This window comes from Pseudorasbora parva, chromosome 24 (assembly GCF_024679245.1).
Source record: "Pseudorasbora parva isolate DD20220531a chromosome 24, ASM2467924v1, whole genome shotgun sequence".
Classification (NCBI taxonomy): domain Eukaryota; kingdom Metazoa; phylum Chordata; class Actinopteri; order Cypriniformes; family Gobionidae; genus Pseudorasbora; species Pseudorasbora parva.
In genome coordinates this window covers 22,974,424-22,995,515 of record NC_090195.1, presented here as the reverse complement: position 1 = coordinate 22,995,515, position 21,092 = coordinate 22,974,424, and the positions used below count along the sequence as shown (strand labels likewise).

Here is a 21,092-nt window from a genome sequence, read left to right as displayed (position 1 = left end):
ACCCTGCCGGTATATTAATCTCGAATCTGTTATAAAAACATGTTAAGAGATTATACATCTCATGACGTTATGAAGTTTGTGTATAATTATTCATAAAATTCTAACTAGTAGAGATTATAAAAAGAAGGCAGCAGCGATTCACTGTTTTAATGAGTGAGCCACTTAATTCGTTCATTCACACAGTTCGTTCAAAAGTCAGATTAATTTAGGAAGAAAACAAAAACCGATGTGAATTATTTTGTCATTGACAATTACAGACACTATTGAACAATGAAATAGCAAAACAGACGGCTGCTTTGGTAACTTGTTATACTGATAGTTATAGCTAAATACATTGCAATTGATTAGCTAGCTAAATATATGTGGTGTGTACTTAGCTATTACACAATATTCGCATCCCTCATTCTCAGTGCATGCTTTCTTTTTCTGCATCCCTCTCTGACTAGCAGTTAAATATAGTCCGCTGTGCAGCGCTTCTCTTCATTTTTGGCGCTAACGTTTGCTCTCCCATTCAAACAACACTCACGTTGTTTTGGTGAAAGTGCGACTCATTGGTTGGGTGTTACCAATCAGTTCAATGAAGGGGGAGTATTTTTTGTCCTATTTATTTTGACAAACTCATATTTGATCAGGAACAAAATTACTGTTTCAAAACAAATGAATTCTACACATTTTTCTTTTGATCTACTGTGATTTTCATGTTGAAATATTAGGAGGGTTGTAACTGAGGGATTTCAATGGGATTTGGTTACATCCCCCCATAAACTACACCTCTGAGCAGTTGCGCTTAAGAAAACCACACATCATTGGAAGTGTCAAACATCAATTATTAACTAGAAATATCAACATAGAGTAATAATCATGAATATTTTGAACGGGACTTGAGTGGCCTCGGAAATAAGTCAGAGTCCTAACATGTTCGAGTACGAGTCAATTCCGAGTCCAAATGGACCCGAGTCCATGACAAAACCGAGACCATTAAAATATGGTCTCGAGACCGAGTCCGAGTCTCGAGTACAAATCACTGGTATGACCTTTTGCCTGCTTTTAACTATGATTGTGGTCCTTAGCCTAGAAATCTAGACGCACCCTAGAGGCAGCAAATCTAATCTGCCGCGAGTGTAGTCTAGCAACTTTTAATACCCTTCTGAGCTGTAAACGCTAAACTCTGGTCGGGCCAATCACATTGTGTATAGAGTCAGTGGGCGGGGCTTAACATAATGACGGCCGAGCTGCGTGCTTCTAGTAAACACAGAAACTGGCGAACCGAACGACGGTCTTTCGAATCAGCTTTGACCGTGACTCTGGAAGACTCTGAGTTAAGCTTTTCTCTGAGAAAAGAACAAAGAACAGCACTGAAGTCATTCTTAAGAAGGGAAGATGTGTTCTGAGTTTTGCCGACTGGATACGGCGAAATTTTAATCTTTCAACAAGCTCTGCTTCACCTTCGTTGCTCTGGTTGGTTGTAGCACTATCCAGTTGCTTGCACGCCGCACAGAGTGAGTTTGAAAGACAACCGTTTATCCCGCCCCTTGGATTGAGCCCTGTCAATGGTGAGTTTCCAGTCCAAACATCTTGATGTGGGTCTGGCTTGTCAGGCTAGATTACCCTCTCAAGTAAAGCTGCATTTGGATATCCTACCTTCGGTCTCAGAGCAGTAATGTTACAATAAGCATGATAAGTTGACTAATCGTTTAAATGAACGACTACTAGTCGACTACAAAAATCTTTTAATAGAGAAGAGAGTTACATGTGTGTGATGTTACGTTGTCTCAATCCTCCTTTTCTCTTGTTTAAGCTGCTATCCATGTAAAACTGAACAAATAAAATGTAGCTTTTTATAGGTCACAGGCACTTGTTCTAATTTAATTATAATTTCTCATATTTTGTTATTGGTTAACATTTTTTTGAAAAGAAAACAACAACAAACAAACAAACAAAAACATTAATTCTAACTACACCATTTATTTTTAATTATTATTTTATTAATAATTAAATAAAATATGCATTTTTTTATGCATGGTTTATGCTACATAATTCTGGGTGAACAGTTGATACCACACAAATAGCCTCCCTATTTGTAAGGGATTTGTAACTCCCTAAGCAGTTATACATTTTTTGTAGTCCTGATTTCTATACATCCAAAAGTAACAAACAGATTATTCCACAAGTATAACTGAGAAAACAAATGCCTTTTAAAGATTTGATGCCACTAACCCTACTGTATAGACAACTTTGATCTATAGATTACATAATTACAATTATTTCTCTTTTATTCCTTTAGGCTTTATCTTGAAAGAAGTAAAGGACAACAATTTTTGGTTCCAGCATCTTGACCCTTGACTCTGACGCAGTGATGGGACGTAAACTGGACCTGTCTGGTCTGAGCAATGATGAAGCGGAGCATGTGCTCAGAGTGGTACAGAGGGACATGCAACTACGTAAGAAGGAAGAGGAGAGACTCAGGTAAAAGTACATTTTATTTTATTTTATTTTATTTTATTTTATTTTATTTTTTATTTTTATTTATGCTCGCAGTTCTTGAATGTGTATCTGTTTGTGAGATTGTATGTGTTTCTTTGCATTGGTTGATGAGGAAAAATAAGAGACACTGAAGTTGCTCTGACACACATGTCCTGTTGTTGCCATCTATATAAGCCTCCCTTAGTGAACATTGTCATCATTTGCTCTTATGCTAATTCAAAGATGGTGCCCTAATATGTGCTGTGCCAGGTTTGAGTTCTCGTGGCCAATAATAATGTGATGTTGAATTAAGTGCAAATGTGAAATTTAAGAGCTAAAATAAGCAACATTTTCAGCAAATAGCAGTAAAGTAGCAATAATTTAGTTTTATTTCTCAAACTAAACTTTAGAAGACGTGGAATATTGCGCACAAATGGTACAAACTGGATGTTTCGCCAGATAAGCTTTTGGGTTATAAGTCAAGATTTTATATAATTTGTATGTAATTTAGTATATGAGGCAACAAAAGTTAACTACCATAGTACATTGCATTGTTGACGAAATCAACTAGCTCGCGACTGTTTCCCATATTGTCGCACATGTCATTCAACCATGTCCGTTAATGTTTTCACACAGGTGGTGGAGTAATACCTGCTTTTAATTCATTAGTTTGAGATCAAATTCATGCAGGATTGTTTTGCTATAAAATTTGGAAATGGCATTTAAGGATTTGGTCTTATTTTTCTCAGTTATTTTACTTTATTTCCAGATTCAATCATAGGCTTGTTCTTATGAACTAGAGCGAAATCATTTGACAAAGTAAAAGACATAAACAACGTGTATGTATTCAAAAAAAAATATATATATAGGTTGTGTATATAGATACATATAAAATATATAATGTCAGCTTGCTTATTTTGCTCAAGATAAGGATTTATTAAGTCCACATCATGCAAACAAGAAACTATGCTTCTAACCACAGGTTGAGGTCTGTCATTACAAACACACAAGTTTGCGATGCTGTTTGCAAATGTTTGTTGGAAATATGGTTTCGGGAAACAGACTCGTTGAACTATGTTGATAAAGACAGAACTTGTGACCATAGTTGGCTAACAATGCTTTGGGAAAAACACTCCAGGCTGTGATTTCTGATATTTATGCTCTAAAGCTGTTTATCATTACTGCTGTTGCATTTCCTAAGTAGAATGAACATGTGGATGTGGATTGTTCTTGCGGCCAAAATCTGATTCAACTTATCCATGAGTCTGAAGTGTATTTTAAAACAATATCAGCACTTCAGTTTGACAGTGGGTTGTAAGGCTATTTTTTTTCAGAGGGCAGAGGTTATGGATCTTGAGATATCTCAGTGTTATAATTTTGAAAATTGTCAGACTTGACTCACTTTGGTCTTGATCTTTTGGCTTCTTTTTTGATGAATCAACAGTATGTCATAGACCCCTTAAGGTCCTCGCTGTCTGTGAAAAAGGATATATTTTCATGTTCAGTGTATTTTCTGAGAGCTTCTTAGCCAGATTTATGTATTTGTATCATGTTTTTAGTCATAATTTTTGTCTTAGTTTTAGATTAAAATGAAAGATTTAGATGAAACACTAATTATTATAATTACACTAGTTATTAGGTAACTTACTGAATAGATAATTTTGTACTATTACTAATGCTATTGGGTTGGGTCTGTTACTTTACAGAGATTACGTATTTATCAGGCTACTCGGATGAAAAAAAAAACCAAACAGCTATAAATATCCTTTGCAAAGCAATGTTTTTGGCATGGTATTTTCTGGATAAGCTGCATAAGCACCTCTGCATTGCACTTCTTGTTCAAGGCCCGTTAAAAGATTTGTACATACTGGCCCACGGCTATGCCAGTGCCACTGAGTCAGACTCTCTGTAAAATAGCAGATTAGAGAACAGAATTGGGAGTTAAAAGAAAATATTCAGTGGTTGAAATTACTTACAATAACAGAGGCGAACAGTATTGAAGTATTTTTTACTTTCAAAGTAATTTTGTTTTTCAAGTATATGTACTTTATCAGTGTTCTTCTTTGGAAAACTTTTACTTCACAACATTAAAAAATAATAATAAATATTGTACTTTTTACAGCAATACAGGTGCTGGTCATATAATTTTTTAAAAAAAAGTTGATTTATTTCACAAATTCCATTCAAAAAGGGAAACTTGTATATTATATTTATTCATTACACACTGACTGATATATTTCAAATGTTTATTTCTTTTAATTTTGATGATTATACCTGACAACTAATGAAAATCCCAAATTCAGTATCTCAGAAAATTAGAATATTGTGAAAAGATTCAATATTGAAGACACCTGGTGCCACACTCTAATCAGCTAATTAACTCAAAACACCTGCAAAGCCTTTAAATGTGCTGCGTCCCTATTCACCTACTTATACTACGTCCTAAAAGTATGTACCCTTTTTGTGAAGAAAAGGTATACATTTGAGTGTGTAGCAGAAAAGTATGCAAGCTTCGGGACATACTACTTCACCTTCTTTAACGGACTCTGTCGCTTAGTTACGTGCATCCCATCACCGTTGAACTGCCCTGTCAATCATCGTCAGATTCGTCACAGTTCAAATCCTCCACATTCAGTTTAATCTCCTACCATATCTGAAAGAAATGTAGCTGCACGTTGATCTGCCATTTGTGGGTCTTTAATGCAGAGACTCTCCTCGTGTGTTTGCAGTTTAAATATAATGATGCATTTAAAAGTTAATGGCCAAACATGTCATTACAAAAGTTCACAATGCTGCTGCAGGTGAAATATAATGTGGACAACACTGAATAAATTTATTTTTGTCAGGTTAAATATTGATAGTTGGTCATTCAAGCCCCTTTATCTAAACTTCTCTACTTAACCGTCGGACTCGCACATCCGTCATGTTTGTAGTTTTTTTAAGCTTTTTATCCGCGTTTGTAGTTCTAATCAAATCCTCGTCCAACTTGCAATGGGTTGTGGGCAATATCGTACCCTTTTGTATCGTACGTTATATGTGCAACAAAGAGGATCCGCCGCAAAAAAAGAAAAGAAAAGGTTTCGTACCAGAAATCATCTTTTTGGGACTATTTCGGCTACAAAAAGGAGGATGTTGACCAAAAAGAGGTGCTTTGCATGGAGTGTCAGACAGTTGTGGCCACAAAACAAGAAAATACCACCAATTTGTCTGATCGCTTAAAACGGCACCACAAAGCTCTTTTCGATGAATACAACGCAGGGCTCGACATTAACGCTTGTGGATTTTTTGAAGGGACAAGTGAAAGAGAATTTTACTGGCTTGATGGACAAGAGCCTGATTAAAACAAAAAATAACTAGCGAATCACCAAATGCAAGAATGTTTGTGCATTAATTTAGTGTAAGTGGCAAATGGCGATCGATAGTGGGTAATAATATATAATGAACTGACGATAATAAGGTCGCGCTGGTGGCGCTCGTGCAGACTCTCGAGGAGAAATTACAACATGTGAGCGTTTTCCTGAATACCATCACGACTGAAAATGACACTGATTTCATATGACTGTTCCATAAACAACTAATTAACATTCACTTAAAGTCACTTACATATGCAATATTTAGTGTTTTTGTTCTATTTCAGCAGTGAAAATCGTTCACAGCAGACCCGTAACACGTCTCACTCACAGCAACAAATGTGTAACTGAACGACTCAGTGACTCACTCATTAAGACGGTCACCTGCTGCCACCTATTGGAGGTTTATTTTAATGTTTACACATACTTTCCAGCATTTCTTTTTGTCACTTGTAATGAAGCTTGCTTATTAGTGAAATTATTAATATCATGGAATGGTAATTCTTGACTTTAGCCTAGATTGTTGGCTCTCAATATCGCAATATATATCGTTGGGGGAAAAAATATCGCAATGTAATTTATTTCCAATATCGTGCAGTCCTATACCGATCTGCCAATATTGTCTCTATATGATAAATTAAAATAGGCTGATAACATCACCTAGTTTTCTCTAGAACGACTGCATAGCCGAATCAAAAATTTTTTGCAGTATTGTCCTGTTTAACACTGTGAAGCTGCTTTGAAACAATCATCATTGTAAAAGCGCTATATAAATAAAGGTGACTTGACAAAACCCATTCAAAAATGTGGATAAGATTTACAAAGAGTGGACTGCAGCTGGAGTCAGTGCTTCAAGAAACACTACGCACAGACGTATGCAAGACATGGTTTTCAGCTGTTGCATTCCTTGTGTGGAGCCACTCTTAAAAGGCAGACAGCGTCAGAAGCGTCTCGCCTGGGCTAAAAACAAAAACAGTTATATTCCTTTGATAAAAGTAAATTTAACAAGTTTCACTTTTTGAATGGAATTAGTGAAATAAATCAACAATGATATTCTAATTAGATGGCCAGCGCCTGTATATTTCATATTGAATATAATTTAATACTTAATTACATTAAAAATGTGGCACTGTATACTTACTAAAGTAAAAGTATTCAAAGTTTTACTTGAGTACAAGTAAGAAAGTACTACATTTTCAATGTAATTGGTAAGAAAAAAGCAACTTTTATTTATGAAATGTAGTGCAGTAAAAAATATGACATTATATATTATGCTTTGGAATGCAGCAAAGTAAACATTTTCTAAAGAAAAACACTGATATTAGTATACACAAAAATTTACTTGAGTAGAAAGTAAAAATACTCCTCTACTGTCCGCCTCTGATGTTTACTATGCATACAAAGGCAAATCTGAAATGATAAAGAATGGGCTATAATGCTTGCCGTCTCCGAGAGAGTGAGTGATGATTTAGGATCTTAGTTTATATTACTCTTGACAGAGAGCTTGTTTCTGGGAGATGCAAAGAGACTACTACTATTTGATTTGCAGTCTTGTTGTGCTTATTTCATTTATTTGTGTAGGCCTATCATATCATACAAGGTTTAAATCATTAAAATAGACATCTCAAGTAGTAGAAAATGTGTATGATGTAGTATTTTAGTTAATATATTACTCTTACCAAGCTCTTATTTCTGAGAGATGCACATGGATGCTATGTGCATTCATTTCATTCATAGAGTTTACACTCATTCACTTCACACATGCTGTGCTATCCCCTGGCTCACCAGTTATCCAGAAAACACGAGGAGTTACTGTGTATGCCAAATATTCTTTCTATTATTTGGTAGATTTCGTTATTGTTTTGAGGCCATTATCAAGGCCTTTCTGAATAAGGTATTAGGCTTTGGGCACATTCCTAATGGCTAAGCGATGGTTTATACACTTGCCTTTATTACAGTAATTCAGAATGATCCCTGATCTGTGATCACACATGCTTTATTTTATATATCAATATCTTAGAAATATGCAGAGCTCACAGTCAACTGAGAACTTTGTGCAGAATTACCATCTTTGAGAGGTCATGACCTTTCCCTTCATCTGTGAATAGCCAATCAGATACTTGCTAGAATTATAATAGCTTCGTAACATCCTAAAATGTTTGACTGTTGATCAAACACCATCTGGAGCTTCTGAATAACTTGAGGTAAGACACACACACACACACACACACACACACACACACACACACACACACACACACACACACACACACACACACACACACACACACACACACACACACACACACACACACACACACACACACACACACACACACACACACACACACACACACATGCACACTGAGATGAGTGGTCTAATGTCCTTGTACTGTATATCAACAGAGGAGTTCTGTAAAATGAAAAAGCAAGACACTCGGTTGTGTGTTTAGACTAAAACACTATTCAGATGGTAATTGTTTCTCAGTGTAACGTTGGTTAAAATGACATTTGCATGGCTCCAGGATAAAACTGTAATAGTTCACCCAAAGTTCTGTTCGGGCTTGTCCATAATGGCAGTGAATTGTGACCAGCATCAAGTTTAAAAAAAAAGGCACAAATATCATAATATTAATAATATAAAGAATAACAGAATGATCTCATGTGACAAGTGGCGGTTATTCCAGGTTTTCTGGGGGTATACTATAGGGTATGGTGAAAAATAAACCTAAATGTAATCTATATTTTTAATTAAAATCCTGACCTTGGCTGTTGGTCTACTGTGTCATCCCTCTCTCCTCCCACTCTCTTTACATTGGCACCAGTGTCTGGTTGTCTCTGTTTCAGTCCCTCAGTTGATGGCGGTGTTGGCCCAAGTCCTGTCAGCTTGGCTTTGGTTCTGCTGTGTCAGTCCTATTGCTGTAAAGTAGTTTGGTTGTGCTAAAGCCCTGCTCGGCAGGGACAGACACATGATCCACTTGACACGTCTGGGCACACAGTATTGGCTCAAAATGTGCTCAAGTCCAATTGGCTATTGGACAAGTGTTTCTGTCCAAGATTAAAGCTAAAATGACAGTCAAACAGAAGTTGATTGTTGTCTTGTTGGCTAATCTAGTAAGATAATCAAAGGCCAGATAAACACTACAGTTTATAAACTAACACAATTTAAGCACCTCTCACAATGCAAAGTCTTTAGGACACTGAAGCTGTGTTTAAAAATCTAGTTGGCTGCTCGCTGTCTTTCTGTCCCTTGTTGTTCTGTCTATCTGTTTATAAGGTCTAAATGTTTAAAACTTTAAGCCTTGTTTTTACAGACAGGGCTTAGATTAAAGGGTTAGTTCAACCAAAAATGAAATTGTCTCACCCTAATGTCGTTCCACACCCGTAAGACCCCCGATTTCCCGCGATTTCAGCGGTTTGGCGTTTTGACGCAATCTGAACTTGCTGAAATCATGTGACATTGGCGACCCGAATCATTGATCGATTCAAACTGTTTGAATCTTTTTGGAGGAAAGCGGAAGAGAAGACAATGGTAAATAAAATTATAGTTTTTGATATTTTTGGACCAAAATGTATTTTTGATGCTTCAAGAGATTCTAATCAACCAACTGATGTCACATATGGACTACTTTGATGATGTTTTTATTCACTTTCTGGACATGGACAGTTAAGTGTGCATAGACTGCATATGCTCTGCGACTAAAAGATAAAATATCTTAAACTGTATTTCGATGATGAACAGAGGTCTTACAGGTGTGGAACGGCATTAGGGTGAGTCATTAATGACAATTTCAATCAATTTAATTTTTGGGTGAACTAACCCTTTAAGCCAGGAGTAGGCTTTAGTTAAATGAGGACATTTAAGTAGATTTTTTAAACATGCCTTAGAAAAAATAACATTAATGGAGTGCATCTTGTGACAAATCAATTCCACTGACATATTTTAAGATATGTTAGTGCAAGTTCCTTAAAGGGTTACTTCAGTAATTTAGTATTAAGCTATGTATTTAAACTGGGTAATTAATGTAGTAGAAATGTGAAATTATTTTTTAATGTGGTGCCTTCTAGACTGAGAAAAGACAGAAAATGTGTTTGTCTCATGGGGATGAAAGACATCAAATCCCAGAATGTACTTGTTTACTGCGATGCCACTCTTAAAGCTACAGCTACTGGAATACTGGATCACTTGCCCACCACGCTCATTTTCATAAAATCAGTTCAGTTAGAAAACAGACACTACAATAGGGGTGGGCGATATAGCCTCAAAATTATATCAGGATATTTCAAGAATATTTGCAATAACAATATTTATGACGATATAGAAAAAATATATATGAAACAAAGTGTTATTAGTTAGTGCAGCTTGTAGGTAGTAGCATTCATTAGTGCAAACAAATTGAAGGGCATCATCCATCCTTTCCCAATGAGCTATGAATTATTTAATTCAAAGTGTAAATATATTGTCATAAGGTGGCAGCAGCATCTTTATAGTCACACACAGCTCTAATGAAAGTTATTAGTGTTTTCACTGGAAATCATCAGTAATATTATAACAACACTTTAGTTTAACAATAACTGTCTGAATATTCGATTCTGATTGGCTGGAAGGTGTGCAATTAAATTGTTTGATGCACATTATGAAGCACAAACGCACACACTGATGCATGCATCACTCACATACAGAGAGTGGAGATTTGGATGCAGATTAAAGGAACACTCCTCTTTTTTTGAAAATAGGTTAATTTTCCAAGTCCCTTAGAGCCTCTGAAGCCCTTTTAAACTGCATTGATTTGGACCTTCGCTCAACTTGCTCAAATAGTCTTGTTTAGAGTTTGCTGTAGGGTAGTCCTGCAGCATGTTATCAGTGTTTCTCTAAAACCCACCACCTCCCCCAGCTTCACATGCCAGCTAGATATGCTATAGGATTTGTGTATGTATATGTATGCAGCAGCAGCATGCTCACAGATGCATGTCTATGTATCTATTGGAAGTAGCAAGTCTGATAACATACTTTCTCTGTAAATCCATGCTAAAAGTGATATCCACAGTTGATCCATGCAATGCTACTTTGCAATGCCGGACCACATGAGGTAGTTAAAATTTGCTGCCTACTGTTTGAAACAGCCTTCATATCAGGAGTGAAGCTATGGCAAAAAAAAAAATCTCTAGTTAGGCAACTCAATAACTGGGATAGGCTCCAGCCCTATGACCATAGAAGGTTGTATAAGGATAGCAAGAGAGAATCAACTCACTAGGTCTTGGAACGGAGTTTGAGTTCTCGGCTGTGCACCACATATATGTTTCTTTCTATAAGCACTGCTGAGCAGCTTGCATTTAACCTTGAATCAACAGATGACTATTTACACATCCAAATAAACAAAAAGCTACGCTTATGTATTTGTGTTGTCATTCTGAAAGAGAATCTACAATATAGTGCCTATGAGGACTGCTGAACTTTGGTGAATGTAATCAGATGTATTCCTATTTGAGGTCAATAAGGGAGCCAAGTAAAGGGGATAATGCATTCCGCTTCCACAAAATGCAATGAACCTTTAATTGATATTGCCCTGCCTCATAAATATTCAATCCATCTACCAGGAAAGATAAATGTGATAAGATATGAGGAAAAAAGTTGTATTCATGAAAGCAAAGCAGAGGAGTGCATTCAAATGTAAAGTGTAAATTTAAATATCAGCAGAGTGAACATTTACTTAAAGATTCTTTTTGACAAATGTCCTTTATTAAAATAAGACTAAATATAAACATTTTATTGGTTTATAATATATATATATATATATATATATATATATATATATATATATATATATATATATATATATATATATATATATATATATATATATATATATATATATATATATATATATGCATTGAAGCAAAACATCCTCAGTGAACTGAATCCAACTCATTGAATAAATTCCTTGAATTTGCTTTGCATTTGCGACTAAATATATAAATCTTTGATAGTACTCAATTATGAATCATTAAAGTGAATTAGCTACTCAGTATCTCTTCTATTATTCCTTTTCAGCTAAAATACTAATATGAGATATTGTTCTTTTTGCAGTAGCAAGTGTGGTGAAAAAAATGTAATCATAGAAGAAAAATAATTCTAATCATCATGCATGTGTTTTCTGTTTGTTACGCCTGACTGTTAAAATCAACAGTACATCTCATTTTGAGGCTCCAAGCATCAGGATGAAAGAGATGAAGTATGTGTGAAAAATTACAGGAGGATTGCAGAGATGCTGACCTTGGAAAGGGTTTAAAAAGGAGCTCAGTTGTTTAGTCTGCAGTTGTCACTCTGTAGACTGTGACTCTTTTATTGCTAGATAATAAATCTTTATAAAGACAATTTGCAAAGGTTTGTCTATTATTCAGTTATGTAAATTTAATTAATTTGTATTAATTTTTGCCACAACATAAGGCCGACTGATGTGTACCAACACTGTAAAAAATTATCAATTTACTTAAATGAAAAAAGAGAAGAAACCCGTTGCCTTAAAATTAAGTGAGTATAATGTCATGTGCTATTGAACAAAATAATGTAAATATGTATATATGTGGGTAAGCCCTTAGTTACTATCGCTTACTGGAACAAACAAACATAGTTGCTAACTGTCTTACAATGACAGTTGTCAGTGTGAAAACCCAAGATGTTTTTGATACATTTTGGTCACAGAAGGACCACCTCTCGTCAATTATCATTCAAGTGGGACTTAAACATGCTATGAAGAGGGGTGGGGGGAAAGTTTGATTCTTAGATGAATAGTGATGCAGATGTGGACAATTCTGAATCAGTTCTCAAATGTCTAAAAATTGATTTTCTAAATGTTGATGGAACGTCAAAGGCGCAACTCTAAAGTGCGGGAACTCTAAAGTGCAGCGCCCGGACCCTCCGTGACGTGCACATAACAGAAGCTGTGTCATTTCAGAAGGCTGTGTCCTCCGGTGGTCGCATTCGAAGATTCCATTCGTCATAAGGTTGTCTCATTTCAAAGGTGAGTAGGACACTCCAAATAGGACACTAACCCACAATTCTTTGCGTCGTCGTTAACAACCGCCATTTTAATATTTTTTGGGGAAAAAAATGGCACCACCGCCAGATATACATGCAAGCATAGATGTGGTGTTTAAATGCAAGTAGTTTGGCGGAAACTGAGACAACGGAACATGTGACCAACACAAACAACACAACAGAAACACAGATATGTAACAGAGGCTGAACGTGCTGGCATAGCAACGTGATACTTCCTGTCTGTGTGTCCTACAAAGGATGTTTCGTTTAATTCTGATTGAGGACACTCCGTATACTGCATCCTACACAGGATGTGTCCTCCGGAGGACGCAGTCTTCCAAATTAAATGAAATGAGACACAGCTAGAGATGTTGGTCATGTCTAGTGCAGGTCCACCATCTGAACTGTATATGGCCCAGATTCGGCTGACTACAGACGCATGATGGCTGGGCGAGAAATCCCACCGGGACCCTCTGCATTAAAAGCATGTTAGGAAGCACTTCGGCTTCTGTGACGTTGAAGAGGGAAATGACCTGGATAAGAGCCACACTATATGCAAGTTGTGTTAAACTAAACTAAAATATTTTTGAAACACAGCAAACATGAGAATGTCTGAAGGATTATATTGCTCATTGCACATAACAGGGTGTTGGTTATTACTTTATGTTAGTGATTCAGAATATACTGAAGTCTGTATTAATTTAGTACTAAGTATGCTGCAACAGTTAGTCATAATCGTTTTATAATCGCATCGCAGCCCTCTAAATCGAATCGTAAGGTGCCTAGATATTCCCACCCCTATCTAGACTAAAATAAATATGGTGCTTACAAGATTAATTTGGACGTGAGGGTTTACAGATCACATTTCAAGCGGGAGAAGCCTCATGTTATGGTCATTGCAAAAGCAGATGACAACATCCAGTTGACCTGCACTGTATGTGAGAAAAATTAGCTATTTAGGTTTGTGTAAGTTAGCATGGACTCACAATCAGAAATTGAACGTTTTTGTCTTCATTGGGATTGGGTTGAATCCTTAGGGAACCAGGGTACTGCCATATCATTGATATGAGAATCAAATAAATTCCATAGCCATCCTCTCAGGATACCTGGAATCAGTGCTAAAAGTACCTCAGGCAAATTGTTTATTATTTTTTTTAGCATGTACGCCATCAAACAGATGAGAGCTTAAGATCTTCTGATGTTTCTCTATGGCGCTGAAACCTAAAGATGTCCAAGTTCCGGTGCCTGTGCAACTGATACTCAACTGCTATTGGCTTATCTGCATTCGAGGGAAGGGGCTTACCCATAGGTCAGTTGTCAAGTTCACATAACTTAATTTTTTAAGTTAATTTTAAGGCAACAGGTTTCCTCAATTTTTTTTTTTTTAAAAGTCAACTGATCACTTTTTACAGTGAAGTAGAAACAAGCAGATAAAAAAGTCTTAAAATGCTCTATTTTCTGTTATCTTTTACTGAAAAGTATGCATGCTGTTAAAATGCTCTGGTACTTACTGGTAATTCCCTTTAGTTGAGGAAAAATAAAGGATGGTTGCTTATTATTGACTGAGAAGAATGCAAATTATTCTCAAGGCAACTTAAAAAAAAACAGACTTGCATTAATGGAATCCACACATGACATGCATATTACCATAAAGAGTTAGAGACTCATGGTAAAAATACAGTCCTAAAAGCCTCGATACCACAAGGGTTATTTGTGCTTCACTATCCTGTAGACTAATGTTCTTCACATGTGGCAGCCTGGTACTTCCAGACTTTTATATTGTAAGTTCATTTTCAGTGAGTCAGCTGGGATGGGCTACTTTTAAATATGTGTTTAATGTGTATTTATGTATGTGTATGGATACTAAAGTGGAACATGAAGATAAAATGACACATTAGCACGCAAAAAAACCTTCATTGTCCCACTTTATATTATGTCTCTTAGGTCTTCTGCTATGTAATAAAATAAATATAAAATATATTTTAAAAAATTGATTCTATGCACTTGTTGTGGTCATACATGTTTTTACATCTTACTTATATTTAAAAAATCCCTGCTTGAAATTACAGCTGTAATTAATTTCTGTAATTATACATCCATAATTACACTATTGACCATTCCCTATCCCCTTAACCTATCCTTAAACCTAACCATATACCACAAAACATACCCCTAACCTTACCTGTATTCCACCTCAATAGGAGCAAAAGTGTTTTGCAATACATGAACACAGTAAGTTCATTGTACCCCCCCCCCCCATGTAAGTACTGTACATAGTAAATACATCTAATATAAAGCGTGACCACATTTATTTCTAAAGATGAACTAGTTATTTGCTACATTGCATAACAAGGAATTTAGATTAAAACATAAAAATGGTTTATCTCTCTTGCGATCTTAGTGCCCTGAAATCCACATTAATGTATACAGTCACTTCCTTTAGAATCTTATTTCCTTTTTTGTTTTTCTAGTTGTTTTCAGTGTTGTTTTGTTGTCACCCACCTTTAAAAAAATGGCAGAAAGATCAATATATTTATATTCTAAATGGTACAGAAAAAAATGGTTTGCATTAACAATGACTTCAAAATAAAAGCCTTGAGGTTTTCTGTAACACTTGTGTCATTTAACATTTTTGCATGAAACATTTTAAATTAATTGGTTGCACATGCAAAGATGGCTGCCATAAATTAAGGCAGCTATTACATTTCCTGATTTTTCAACCTAATTAGTGAAATGTACATTATGGCCCTCACATGAAGAATTAAAGCAGCACTAGGTAACTTTTCATCCTTCATAATATATTTTTTAAGACTCTTGTGATGATAAATCGACTTGCAATAGGTTGAATGACACGTCTGCCATAGCCTGACGGGGTCTGTATCGTTTTTAATCGTACTTTTAAACTTCGGGTTTCGGGTAGTAACCCGAGAACAAAAAGAACTACAAAATTCGACTGCTTTACGGCATATACGTCACTTCCACCAACACCCACACTTCCTTAAATTCAGACGTGCGAGCCCAACTTTGTTCGTCGGATAATATAGTCATGTCCGAAGCAGCACAGACAAATAAGAAAGAAAAGGTTTTGTTGGAGGAAAGCAATAAGAGGAAACGAAAAAGTGATGAGATTAAAGGCAGGATGAGGATCAACATGTGACCAGCGTTTGCTCGTCGGCGTGAGCTGAAGGAGGCGTGCCCGACCGATGCTGTCCTGCTTGTTATGGTGATTAGCTACCACTCAAACATTGAATTGAAGTATCATATAGATTCTGTAAAACGGTATCCAATAGACTACTATAATGACGCTGGCTTGTAAACGTGAGCATCGTGATTATTTGGCGTTTGAAAAAAATAAAACCCATGAAATTTTATTCATATGACATGCTGAAACATATGCCACTGACTGTAACGTTACCTGGGATGAAGACATTTCACACGCGACGCCAGAAGAACTCTGAACTCCTCCTGCAGTGTTCAGGGGAACTGTTAGTGCTGCACCAACCCGCGGCGCCACTTTTATGAAGTTATTTGGCCCGCACCGCACCACTGTATATATTTTTACAACCCGCTCCGCACCCGCGACCATTAAATAGACATACGGGGTACGCGGGCTATGAGACGACCCACGCATCACTAGTTCAGGGCTATCAGGGTTGTCATGTCAACAAATGCACGCACGATGGCATCCCCTGTTGTAGGATGACAGATCTTACGACAGTAGTTGAGGACATTATTTTTTCCAAACTGTAGGGGGACCCCGAGAGCAAAAGTAGCCAAGTGCTGCTTTAACATTTAGTAAAATAATTAAAGTGAGGTTTCTAAGGTTTGACCTAATATTATTGCATGGCTGTATTGTTTGGGCATCATAAAGCCTTTAAATAGTGTGTGGGGTGAGCTTTTCCTGCATTATAAGTGTATTATAATAAGAACCCTGTTAACATGTGACTTTCTTTCACCATAAAGTAGCATTAACAGAGGTTAATCACACCAAATAATTAACCTTGTTGTATAATCTTCTCCATACTATGAACTCAAATGTCTAGTTTCCCAATTAAACTTTTGTTTGTCTGGAAAATTTGATTATGGTCAATTGTTGCATTCTGTGTTAAAAATGGATAATAAGAGTTAAATTGTTTTGTGCTTGTCATTGGAATTTATTTGCATAACTCCATAGTCTCATTCTCACATAATATAAATTTGGAGAAATAATCAATCTTCAGTCACTTGAGGTTGTGGTGAATAAACCGCACAATGACAAAAATACTACAATACCAGTATTTAACCTAACACTCAGGAATTACAGGGGAACTCAAGAGAATTAAGTAAACAACCAACTACACATGGACAAAACTAAACAAAACAGGGCGTATTTAGTCCAGAACTAAACAAGGGTGCTAATAAGTTAAAGGTGCAGTAGAATGAGTTGAAACAATATGTTAAATTGTTCTCTGATATCTACATAGAGGTTATGTGGCTTATTTAGGGGCACAAATAGTCCCGATACAGTTTTACAGGTCCAATTACAACCCTATAAATTGTCCCTAGGATGTAATGCTGTTTTTGCCTTATTTGTAAGGGTCATAAATTGATGTTGAGCTCTGCTCTGATTGGCTTTTTTCAGCAGCTCACACAAGTTCAGTTTTTCAGTGAAGCGGCTCGTGAGTCCTGACAGAACACATACCGACTGAATGACACTTTAAGAAGACAATCTCAAATGGAGATTGCTAAAATGCAGCTTTCTTGTTTATTGGTGTTTTCAGATCATCCGTGCGCGCGAGAGAGCATATGCATATGGTTGCCAGATTGCACGTTTAGGTAAAACACAGGATAGTATACGTGTTCTTTTCAATCAACTTTATTGTGTTCTTTTCACAGAAAAGCTCTCATTGGGGGATTTAAATTAATGAAATCTGGCAACCGCAAGCACAAACGCAGGATACTCTTCTCCCCACCCACCCCACCCCCTGACAAAAAACGTGCTTTTTGTTCAAGTTTTTTTTTTTTTTAATACATTTTAGACTCGTCTTTTTTTGTCAACGATATTGCATGTTTATATAACGTTAGTCACAATGTAGGCTAGGCAGTGACTGTGATGCAATCTGAAATACAAGCATGCAAAAACCTCATACTTAAATTCTCAAAAATATAAATATATATTTTTTACTAAATTATTAGAAGCCATATTCGTTTTAACTTATATGGTGGAGAAGGTAACGTTAGCTAGAAGAATCGAGTGAGCGATCTGTAAGCAACTAAAATAATGTAGTATGACATCTACAGTGGTATTTTGTAATACAAAATAATATTAACCTTTGTCATTAGACACACTAGTTAGTTTTGTATGGTACTTGCAGTTTCCTATTGTTACCGTACTAGCATCTTGCATTATCTAAACAAATGTCTCTCTAAGAAACTTTCAATTTAATCAAAAATTGTTTAAACAGTCAATAAGGGGATAAATCACTACTTACTGCTTGCAGGAATATAGTTGGAATTTCCCCTTTCTTCAGTTTTAGACACTGAGCGAAGCTTGCTTAATATTGTCCCAGGTTAGAAAAACTGTCTGCGGGGAAATGGGCCGAGCATCTGATTATAATAAACATCAACCATGACTGTTAACATTTTTTTAATCTGTGGGAAGGTTATGAAAAGTCCTCACGTCCCCTGCACAGCCTAGAACGTGACATGTGTCCATGAGCTGCCATTTTCGCTATCCTCGCGTGACGCTTGTTTATCTGATGATGCGGTTGCGCAGTTCCGCCTGACAATGAACATGTTTTGGGGGCATATATATTAATGATCCCAGCAATTATGTCGCAGTTGCCGTTATGTTGAGATTCACTTATTTTCTGTGGTGTTTTCATGCTGGAGATTTGCATAAGAAGTAGAAGGCAATGGTGTTTGAGACTCACAGTATGTGATGTCCATGTACTGAACTCTTATTATTTCACTATGGCAAGGTTAATTACATTTTTTATTTTAGGGCACCTTTAATTAACAAATAGGTGAACTGAATGAAACTGGTGCAGACTAGAAACTATAGGTCAAGACAGGAACAAACACAATGAAACAAAGCATACTAACAATGAAATTATACTGTGCAAAAAGAGGGACAATGTACAGTTTTACTTAATTGCAAAATAAACTCCTTTAGGGCAGTTGTTTTCAAACCCTGGGTCTTAAAAAATGGGTCGCCAGGACAATTAAGAAAAATTAAATTAGCTTATATTAAAAATTAAATAAAAATTTGTTTTCATAAAATCAGTCTATAGGTCTATATAAAAGGAATAAATACATGAAATATATTTGACTTAAATAATTAACAGATTAACAACAACAAAAAAGGAAATAAATGTGTGACAGTTGCTGAATTTGGTTCATTATCATTTAGTTCCTCTGTGTTCACTCTGTCTTTGTCCGTCGACGTCAGTACACCCGTCTCTGTACCTGTCCAGACTGAAGTCTATGTTACCAGTGGTGAAGTTCCATTAAAGTGTTGTTTACTGAAGTCATCTTCCTCGTCCTTTTTCATCTTCTTCTGCGTGCATTATCATCACCACTGGGGCCTGACACTTCTCTTATTATCCTTATGACCATTACAGATTTTATTTGTTTCCTCTGCTCTTTCGCACTGGCGCCTCAAACGCACACAACATGCGAACTGCGATGGCATTGCAAACTTGACATCGCAGTCAGTTCATTATCAAAATAAAATAGCCAACCTATAAAAAGTTACAAAGCTCAGTGTAAATAGTCAGTAGTTTCAGCGTGAGCACCCACTGAGGTGTTTCCAAGTAGAGACCCGCTCACAACATTCAGGGTTTTTTTTCTTCTGTACGTCCATGACACTATTTCAAGTAATTTAACGTAAAAGCAAGCGTGTGCATAGTTTGGCGTAGCATAATACGTGCAAAGTGTGCTTGTAATTCCAAAAAAGCTATCATCTCAGTTCATCGTGATCTCACAAAGCTCTGTTATCAATACAAATGACTGCACAATGAATCTTTCATAATGTCTAAACTTTCTTTGTTATAATCAGAGGATTTGTCAGCACTCAGAACTCAGCATTGAGCAAAAAATATTTTGAGTGGTGAGTTAAATGCTCTCTTAAATGCATCTGTTTGGCCATTGCGTTCTAGAAATAAACATAGGCTTTGTTTAACCATTATATTGGTTACATTGCACAACGCAGCAAAAACGTGTTATACTCTGCCTCCACCTGTAAATCATTTTTATTTTATTTTATTACATTTTATTTGTTTCTAGATGTTTTCTTTTTAGATTTTTTTTTTATTTTGCAGTAGTCATGCAAATAGTTTTATTCTCCTGAAATCCGCACACACACGAGTAGGCCTACCTTACCGCCCGCACTCAGCCATGACCCATCAAATCTAGTCCCGCGTCACACTCTATTTGCATTGGTTTCCGCGAGTCCCACGGCAGTGCAGGGGTCTCATTTATAAAACTTTGCGTAGATTTCATCCTGTAAGGCTAGATTTTGCGTACGCACAAACAAATTCAGATTTACAAACCCATGCATACGCCAGAAGCTGCGCAAAAATCCCGTTATAAATCCCAGCCAGCAGCAGATTGTGCGTATGTGCTTCTCCACCCGGTCTCCTCCCCGAAATCACCATATATGGAGCTTACAACGCCTAGTTTAACTATGCATGAACTCATCTGCATATCACTTGCATGGATATTCCCATCCACGTGACACCATGTTTAACACTGTCAAAGGTAAAAGACATTGAAAAATATTAGATACGGACTATAAATGCTATTTGTGCCTTACACATTACATTGCTGAATCATTCAGTATCCTTTTTATGTTGTAGAATAAATATATCAAAATATCCATAAAAACATAAATAAATAAAGTGTCATTTTAGGCTAACTAAAAATATTTTGTTATTTTCGTTAATTTTAAACACTTAAAATCAAATCAAATTGATGCAGCAACTAGATGAAATCTCGTTCTCTCCTTATTCTGCCATTGGCGGAATCCGCCAACAGTGCCAGCAGTGCCATCATAAAGCATAGCCTACCCAGGTCACCGGAGGATTTATGTTTTTAACAAATAGACTGATCGTTAACACCTTGACAAATTCACAGAATTAATTTGTGTGTGTGTGTGGGGGGGGGGGGGGGGGAATTGGAGACGAAAATGTTATAGTGAACACATGCTTCTTCATGCTGGTTTTGTAATGAATGCCGTAATAGTTAATAGCTAGGACTGA

The 21,092-nt window shown here is 36.4% G+C and overlaps 1 protein-coding gene across 3 annotated transcripts in view; it reads left to right on the top strand.

Annotated features, from left to right (window-relative positions):
- myripb (myosin VIIA and Rab interacting protein b) overlaps window positions 1-21,092 on the top strand; it is a 281,412-nt gene that overhangs the window by 30,475 nt on the left and 229,845 nt on the right. For all 3 annotated transcript variants that reach the window (XM_067434434.1, XM_067434436.1, XM_067434435.1), the window contains exon 2: window positions 2,285-2,466. In XM_067434434.1, the coding sequence (XP_067290535.1) occupies window positions 2,357-2,466 (110 nt within the window). In that variant the 5' untranslated portion in view covers window positions 2,285-2,356. The remainder of the gene's footprint in view (window positions 1-2,284; window positions 2,467-21,092) is intronic.